Source organism: Pongo abelii, chromosome 12 (assembly GCF_028885655.2).
Source record: "Pongo abelii isolate AG06213 chromosome 12, NHGRI_mPonAbe1-v2.0_pri, whole genome shotgun sequence".
Taxonomy (NCBI): domain Eukaryota; kingdom Metazoa; phylum Chordata; class Mammalia; order Primates; family Hominidae; genus Pongo; species Pongo abelii.
In genome coordinates this window covers 133,136,738-133,145,999 of record NC_071997.2, presented here as the reverse complement: position 1 = coordinate 133,145,999, position 9,262 = coordinate 133,136,738, and the positions used below count along the sequence as shown (strand labels likewise).

General features: G+C 46.2%; 1 protein-coding gene across 1 annotated transcript; it reads right to left on the bottom strand.

Annotated features, from left to right (window-relative positions):
• Window positions 1-664: 664 nt before the first annotated feature.
• Window positions 665-8,366, bottom strand: FAM110C (family with sequence similarity 110 member C). The gene is made up of 2 exons (XM_009237588.3): window positions 7,255-8,366; window positions 665-3,440 (listed from the first exon to the last, which is right to left on the bottom strand). The coding sequence occupies exons 1-2, from the start codon at window positions 8,198-8,200 to the stop codon at window positions 3,421-3,423; spliced, it is 966 nt and encodes a 321-aa protein (XP_009235863.1). The 5' UTR covers window positions 8,201-8,366; the 3' UTR covers window positions 665-3,420.
• Window positions 8,367-9,262: the final 896 nt, after the last annotated feature.

The following is a 9,262-nucleotide window of genomic DNA, read 5'->3' as shown; positions in this document are numbered from 1 at the left end:
TCCTGCCTGAGCGACAGAGTGAGACTCCAACTCAGAAAAAAAAAAAGGAAGAAGAAAGCAAGCCTATTTTTGGATTCTTACCTAGGGTTAGGCATAGGCCACTGCAAGACTGAGCAAGACGGCAGAGTCTGGCTCAGCCAGGGCAGCGAGAAGGATGATCAGGCTTCCATGACTCATGGGCTGCCCAAGCCACCACACCCTCAGGGTGCATGGCGCACACTGAGAGCAAACCCACCATAAGAAGAGTCTGCCTTCACTTAATTTGCTAATGAGAAAGATTACAAACTGTGCTTTTGTTTGTATCTTTGTGCCCATTCATTTTCCAATGACAATGTTAATAAAACACGAAGAAAAATATTTTAAGCAAAAGACTGATGAAACAATTAAAAACAATTGAAGGAAAGCAAAGTTCAGAATATTCAAAATTGCTTTGACTGCATTACATCTTGAGGAAAGTCGATGATTTCAGGTGCCATGCAACTCACCTAGGACAAGCCTTGGAGTGCCTTCCCCTCATTTCTGCTGATAATCTGATGAAAGAACACTCAAGAAGAAAGGGAGAAAACAGAAGGCAAGGAACTGTAATGAGCAGACTCTCATTTCAAATTTTTGCCCCATTATTCAAACTCATAAATCAGTATTAATAAATGATAAAAATACTTTATTTAATACAGAATATACAATATTGCACTCCAGTTGCAAATAGTGTATAGAAAAAGCTCTGTTTAGAAACTGCCATAGCAATTGTCTAAGTCTACTTATGTTTTCTGGCATCACCAATGATAACCACAGTGCTGAACTTTGAACCAACTGAAAAAGGGCAATGTTCAATAAAGCCTCCTTTTTGTTCCAGTTTCAGTGCCCAGTAGTTTAAAACATTCCATTATGTTTAATTACATTTTAAAAAATTGTCATTCTTTCATGAACAAATAAAAGTACCTTGCAGCTGTCACTATTGCCCATTCTTGTGGGAAGCAATTGCAAGCTTTTCATCCAGACTGAACTAAACAGTCTGATTTTTCTCAAAGTCACTCAGCAAATTGGGGTAATTCAGGTTTAGGCAAGAAGTTCTTTAGTTTTACTTTTTATATGTATTTTTAGAGACAGGGTCTTGCTTTGTCACTCAGGCTGGAGTGCAGTGGTGCAATCATGGTTCACTGCAGCCTTGAACCCCAGGGCACAAGTGATCCTCCCACCTTGGCCTCCTAAAGCATTGGGATTAAAGGCATGAGCCACCGCCCCTGGCTGAAGAAAGAACTCACCTCTTACACATACTCAAGATATGGAGCCGTGGCATGAATCTGAATAGAAGGGAAGGAAAATTAACTCACTTCTTTAGGAGTCTGATGCCACCCAGTTCCCCTGTTCCTCATGCCCCGTTTCTGATATCTACTTCTAGAATTCACTCCAACTGAATTCTTCTCTTTTCCTGTGCCACCACCAAAGGTGCAAACATTTCTAAAAGATCTTGGTGGCTTTAGTGGAAACCATTTTGTTTTCATATTTTTCACCTATGATATCAATGATGAGTCTGCACGATTTTTATATTAAATAAATCTGTCCCAGGCTGCATCCACCCTGTTCTGACAGTAGAAAGGCATACACACTTCTACTTAAAGCTTTCATATCTAAAATTGATGGGACATCTGAAAATAAGGGAATTGGGTATATGAAAAGATCCTTTAAAAAACTGCTCTTATCTTTGACATTATCTTTTTTTTAACTAAGTGCAATACAGTGAACAGCATAATAGCAGCATTTTTAGAGCAACCATTGGGGAAAATTCTTAGATCAGGGGACCTGCTGTCCTGACAGAGTCTATATTCAGCCAGCAAAGGCTCCCTAAACGTGTATCTGAGACTTATTCGAAAACAAGTCACCATAGTACTGAGTACAGAATTGAGCGGCAAACACTCCACTTGCAGTCAATGAAAATCCAATTACACAAAGAGATGACCAAAAAAACATGATTTAAAATTATACCGACAAAAACTAAAACCATGTGAAGTAAAGTAAAACTATCTGAAGACTAATAACTGTGTAAAAATAAATATCTAAGTAACCCAATGACCTACTCTCATGGTAAAATAGTTAAGAAAATAGAATACAATATTAACCAAGACTTGAATAATTCAAAATGAAATGGTTAACAAAATATCATATCAATGAGAAACCAATTTCTCTCCCCTCCACATTCTTCTCTCTAATGATTTTCTTCTTGAAAAGATATATTTTGATAGTAAGCTTTCAAAGAATTTGCTGGGTAACAAATTTTCTTTGGGTTATTTCTCAGAAGGTTCTGAATCTGAATCTATTTACTCTGGGTGTCATAAGCAAGTTCAGAATTAGGGACCCAGTAACCCCCATGAACATTCTCATTACAGCCACCCTCAGGCTGTCTCTTGTTTCAAAATATGCCTTTTGCAGAAAAGAGTGAATTGGTGTCAAATTTGGGTTGATTACGTCATATGTGGAGGTGTGAGTCAGATCAAAGGGCAGGGAAGAGGTCCTGCCTCAGATGCCTGTGTTCTGCGTAAACCAAAGTTTTCTGTTCTTTTTGGAAGTTGGGAACAAGAGAACTATGGAGTACATTCTAAATAGTGCTGCAAAAGTGAAATGTTGTATTCATCTGAGCAAAGGAAACTCCAAGATTCTTCCGCCAACTCTCCAGAAACTGTCCAGTTGCAATAAAAGGTTTTGTTTATCAGTATTTAAACTCTAACTTATCTTTTAATGGATACTTCCACATGCCTACAACCCAAATGGAGAATGACATTAATAGAATGACCTTGTAGCCCTCAAGTTATTTTAAAAGTGCTTTCTGACTTGTTAAATAAGATAAACAGTAGTATAGTTTGGGAATTAACCGTAATTTATAGTGCAGTAATGCTCTGGCAATTGGGGTCAGCATGTGTGAGTGTGTGTTCACTCTTTTTTGACCACAGAATTGAAGTAGAATATGCCTTTTTATGATTACTTTGATTTAAATGATGCTAATCAGCCCAGGATGGTCAAAAGGGGCACATACCATAGCATTCATGCTTGGTTTTTATTTTCCTTGATTTAAAAAAAAATCAACTTAGAGATTGTTAAAATGCATCACAGTACCTCTCTGTCAGCAAGTCAGTCAAAAAGATTTCCAAACAGCTTTACGGTTCCCAGCTGCCTTCTGGAAGCAACACTAGTTTCACCTCAAACAGGGAAAACACCTCTTAGAGCTTCAGCTGTTACAACTCAGCTAAATTTCAAGGTCTGTGTTCCCATATTCTCTGTAGTATTTTAAACCTTCTCAGAGCACTTAAGCTTTGTCAATGGGATGCTGTATTCCTGGTAAAACAGCAATTATGTGGTCACCTAGGCACACTGGCCAAATGGTCCTGGGATCCCAAGTCACCCATGAAATCCTTCAAGAAGTCTTCATCATCGGGAAAGTTTGCTTCCTGAGGAGTTAAAGAAAAAATAGTGAATCAACTCCAGTCTAGACAAAAGTTAGTATAATGAAAACTAAATATTATACTGGTCTGGTCCCTGTAGTTTTTGTTTTTTGACATTCTCTGCATTTTGAAACATCTTTTGCGTTTTAAATTTTGACAAGAGGTCAGTAACTTTATTAAATACAGCTATCATCTCATTTCTCTGGCAGAACAAATTCCATCTCCCTGCAGGCCTTTTTCTGGGCTTTAAAAATTTATCTTTGACTCCAACTGCTCATGGGGCAGTAAAGAAAACTTCCTTAAATGTTGATAAGGCCAGTGCTAACTACTACAGAGTTGGACAACAAAATAGGAAGCAATGAAGGCAGTTGAACTAAATATCTGAGGGCAAACAGATTCCTCCCTTTTCAAACACCAATATCTCTTAAAGGCCCAGGTGTGGGTCACACGACAGGGAAGAGTGGCCTTATGGCTACTCAAGCCACTTGTTTACCTAAAATGTGCTCCTAGTTGCATAGCTTCCCAGAATAGTCAAAGAAGAAAGGAAAAGAAAGCTGGGATGTCCCGGGTTTATTTCTGCATCTTTGCAAATATGAGACACAACTCTGTTCCAGGAGCTTTCGGTGGGCTTCTACAGGTACTTCTTTTTTCTTTGCATCAAGGATAAATGTGAAGATTGCTGTGGAATTGTCCGAACATTTTTGCCTTGAAATTAAGCAATGTTTTATCCCTAATTTCCCAAAGGACAAGTTATTTATGCCAGTATTAAAAGCAGCAACTTATATATTCTATGCAAAACAGAAAACCAGAAAGATCTAAATTTTGGCAAGTCCCTAGTTTGATGAATTGAAAGACAGGAAGATGACTACATCACAGCAGATAAAAGAGATATTTTCATAAACTAAGCTCTGGGAAACAGAATACCAAAATTACCCATGTACAACCAACTATTACTCATGGGTTCCCCAGAGGACTTGTGTGCGGATTATACGAGTCATTGCCCAGTTCTGATAGTCTCAGTTTTGAAACGCAATTATCTTTACCCCATGGGGCAACAAACTTATAAACTTATTTAGTTCTATTATAATTGAGACACTTTTATTATAATTTATTAATCTCTATCTACCAAGAGGACAAAAACCTCCAAATTAAATATATATTTTTTCTATTTCACGTAGAAAACCTACCTTTGTTCATCTCAAGTTTTCTGAATCTTTCAAGAAATCCTAAAATGAATCCTTATAAACTTCAGCAGAAAAAGTACAGCTTAAATTCCTGCTTCCACATCTTCCAGAAGTTGCAGAACTGGTCTCAGAACAAGGGACTTCTGCAGGAAGTCAGAAGACTGCCCCACTGACCAGGTGTTCACACTCTGTCCTGGCTTTCCCTGCTGGTCTCCTCCACTGGGAACACCAGTGCTGGGAGGTGGGGAACTGTGAAGGGGCTGAGGTCATAAGCAGATACTGTTCCAGTGATCTGGAGAAAGCCCAGGCAACTCTGTTCTCCTCATACCCCCCACCCCTGGTAGCTGGGCAGTAAGTCTCTGCACTGCAGTTTCAAAGATACAATGCTGTTTTGGGTCTAGGGAAGTACATTAGTAAAGAAAATCTTTATAGTGCTAGTGACTGCCAATTCCATATAAAAACTGGGGTAGCTTCTGTGGGACTGTCCCCCTGCTCTGAGAAATAATGTGAAACTTCTCAGAAGACAGTTGCCATTGTCTCCAGTCTGGAACAAATGGGATTCAGATGGAGGGAGACATGAGGGGAGGAAGAAGCCCATGAGCCTTTTTCCTGCCTCCATCCTTAGTGCCTTCCCAAATCTGCTCTCACTTTCCCTCTTCCTTCAACTATTTCTCTTTGTCATAAAAGTGACAGTTCTCACAGGCTAACTAAACTTCTTATATTTTTCATAGGTCCAAGCCTAAAAGGTCTTTAGGATTTAGACTATGAAGTCAACTAAATTCTCATTCAGGTCACTATTTTGACATTGGCTAATTCGAGATGGGAAGCAGCCTGGGTCTGGAGGGATCAGAGCAGGCTGCTTTTATTTTTATGTTGTCAGGTTTTATTTTGGTTTCATTTGTATGCCATATTATTACCTCCCCACTATTTACACCACCAAGTCTACCTGCTGCCTGCACATGCTCTGTCTACCTGGAGGGAGCTTATTCGTAAATTTACTTCTCATGTACTTCAATAGACAACTTTTTTTTGTTTGTTTTCCATTTCTGGGTTTCAGTCATGCAACACAGATTATTACCACACAGACTAGAAAATGTAGAGGTTGAAAACCATCTGCCTATCTCCCTTCTTTTTATGGACAAAGGACGCCTGTTCTATAGTGCAGGAATCACTTGCTAACATAAGAAAGCCCTTAATTCTGGTTTAGTGCTCTATCCACCAGACAGTGTCTCTCCACGGACCATGGCCACTCTCCAAAGCTCCTGCCCTACACATGGTGCCATGATGGAAATACCCTTGCCGGCATTCATTCATCTCAGATCCAAAAGACAATTTGTGAAAACTACAAATTAACGTTTGTTTGCTTTTTAGAACTTTGCCTATATATATTGGTTGGGGACTTAGGCTAGTGGAAAACACAAATCTTCTATAAATTATAGGAAGAACTTAAGTCCTGAGCCTTCGGAGTTCAAGAAAAAGAATGAATTATCTTCTTCTCATTAATTTTCATGTCTATACTAAAGTCATAGCCAGAGAAGTTGTTGGAGATATTTTTAGCTGTCAAACATAGGTGAGCCCTGTGCAAACATCTCTTGGGCAGCCTCCCCAAAACTCTACAGGCTGCCATGCATCTTCACTTAGTTTATCACAATGGCAGAAAATAATTTCATCTCATGATTTTTAAAATTTACTTATAGCAAGTTGTCATTGAAGGGTAAGAGGAAAAAAAAAAGATGTCACAATGTTTAAATTCTTGGTTCTCAAAGAGAGCCCTGAAAAGGTACTTTCTCTTCACTACTTTCCAAGACGCCCATAGGGAAGAGCAGGTAACAGTGAGGACCAGCACTCCTTAGTTCCCCAGCGAAAAGCAAAAGGAGCTCGAGGTCAATGCTGCACTACTGGTTGTCCAAAGGGAGGTTACTTCCTGTAGTGTCATCAGAGGCAAATAAACTATAGACTCTAGTTAAAATCTAGTCCAATTTCCCCAGCTTAAAAAACTGAAGCTCTCAAAACAATTTAAATAAAATTTCGCCAAATAAAGATCTTTGTTGCTAAGTGAATGCCAAAGTGCTGACAAGATCCTGTGGAGAAGTTCTCACCACTTCAGCACAGGCCTCCAGGAAAGTGCAGGGAGCCTTCCTTTCTGTTCCAGTAACACAGCAGCGACTACCTAGGGCTGCAGGTGGACTGGTCAGCTCCAATCAAACATCAGGACCGCCCACAGCACAGGTCAATGAACTCAGGAACTAGGGCTCTCAAGCTGTTTTCAGCTCAGGAAAGAATACTAGGGGTGTAAAACTGCTTTCTGGCAGCATTTTGGATTTCTCCTGTTTTCACAATAATAAGCCAAATGGGACATGTTAGTTTGCAGAATTGCCTTTCCAGGCAGCCGGATGCAGCAGACTCCTAAGGGACTAGACCGGCAGGTACCTGGATTGGTACCTTCTGCTCTTCAGCAGCGGGGGCTCAACTCACAAGTCTGCGTCTGTCTCTTGGGTCTGTTTCACACTGTAGCTCAAAATCGCACTCAATTCTAAGCAGCAGCTGTAATTGGCCATCGCCCAGCTCGGTCACACTCAGCAAGATTCACAGCCCCGCACACGGCCAGCCCCGCCCCCAGCCTTCTGGGCACACACCTCGGGTCCGGCTCTGCTCCTGGCTGGGGGTCTCCTTGGCCTTCTTACAGGTGTACAGCCACTTGATGATGCGGGCGTTCCTCTCGATGACCGAAGTGGTGCTGGGCACCTGCTCCATCAGCTCCTCCTCCTGCAGCCCGTCGTCGTCGCCGCCGCTGTGCCGGGAGAAGCCGCTGCCGGAGGTGGCGACGCTCACGCTGCGCACCTTGAGGGTCACACAGTCCGACCCCGCGGTGAAGTTCTCCCTCCCTAGGGCCTCCACCACCTCGGGGTCCAGGCCGCAGTACTGGAAGAACGTGTCAGACTCGGCCAAGGCAGCGGAGTAGCGGGAGCTGAGGTCCGACTGCGAGCGCTGCAGCCCCCGACGCCTCAGCACCCGCGGCTCTGGGCCAGGGGGCGCGGCCGGGGCACGGGAGGGCGCCGCGGACCGCGTGGCCGGGGCTGGGGTCTCGGGGGGTGCGGGGTCCGCTGCGGGGCCGGGAGTGGTCGGGACGGTCTCCGGGTTCCCGGCCTTGCCCTCGTCTCCCGTCCGGGGCACCGGCGCCTTGTCCTTACCCGGCCCCTGGAAGAGCTTCTTCACCAGGCTCGCCCTGGGGCCGTCGGCGCCCGGTCCTCGCACGAACTCGCATTTCTGCCGGTAGATGATCAGCGAGTCCGGTCTCAACGGCTTCCGCGCAATAGCCCTGCGCGCCACCGGGGCGGGGGCGCGGGCCGGGGGCCCAGGGTCGTTCCCCGGGCACTTGATCGCCCCCGGGCCGCTGCCCTCGGAAGCGACGCCCCAGCCAGTCCCCGGCCGACCCCGCACGTACTTGGCGCGGTCGGCCGCCAGCCTCTCCACTGCGCTCCTGCGCGCCGGCCGCGCGGCGTCGGGGTCCCGGGGAGCCGCGGGGTCCCGGGGAAGGAGCCGCTCGTTCGGGGGCGCGTTCAGGGCCGCCAGGGCGCGCATCCTCGCGGGGAATGGACCGAGGGGGGTTCCGGGTCCGGCGGAGACGCGCGCGAGTGGCAGAGCCAGTCAGTCCCCGCGCCGGTTCCGAAGTCCGCGCCGGGTGGGGAACGGCGCCCCAGCTGCCCAGGCCCGGGGCTGGGGAGAACCGGAGTCTGCACCGATTGGCGAATCTCCCCAGTTCCCGCCCCTCCCGACCTCATCGCCCACACCGACTGGCACCGCCCCCGCCCCCGCCCAGTGCCCCCGCCCTGGCCGCGTCCCCGCATCCCCGCTCGTCCCCGCCCGTCCCCGCCTCCTCACTCTCGCCCGGGCCCGCCTCCCTCGCCGCTCTCCGGGTGCCAGCGCCCGCCCTCACCTCGCGTCCGGGGTCCCGGCCCTCACCTCCTGCCCGGTGCCGTCCCCGCCCCCCCTCACCTTCTGGCGGCGCTGCCAACCGCCTGGAGGACGCTGGGGCGAGCAGGCTCTGAACCCCCACTCGCTCAGCCCCAGATCCCCGAGGTCACTGCTGGACGCAGGCATTTCCGGGGAGGGGGAGCAGAGGGGACGTCCCCTCACCTCCCCCGGGCAGGTGCCTCACATCCTTTGAATTCTTAAAGTGACCTCATCGTGTTTGGAAACTTGACTGTTTAATTTTCTCTACCTGAGCTCATATTCTTATTAACAGAAAGGAATAGAACGTAAGAGGAAAGAACACGCAGCGCACGCCGGGATCAGCCTACATGTTGGGTGGCAAGAACGCAGGGACTTGGATTGGGTCCGACTCGGTCGCTGGCCGGCAGCGGGCGTGGCCAGGCCCGAGGACCGAGCTAGGACTCGCAGGGGGGCAGGCTGGGGGCCCAGGCGCGGCTCAGTGGATTTGGAAGAAGCCCAGCCAAGTGCCCAGAATCATTGCTATTTTTACTGTAACCGAGGCAACGGGGAAACCAGGAGTTCACCAGGCAGCGGATCAGCCTAGGAATGCTAAGAGTCTAAGATAAAATATTTTCCAAATTCCATTATTTCAAAAATTTGGACAAAATACTAAAGATATCTCTCAGACATGTGAAATGTTCACGTTATCGC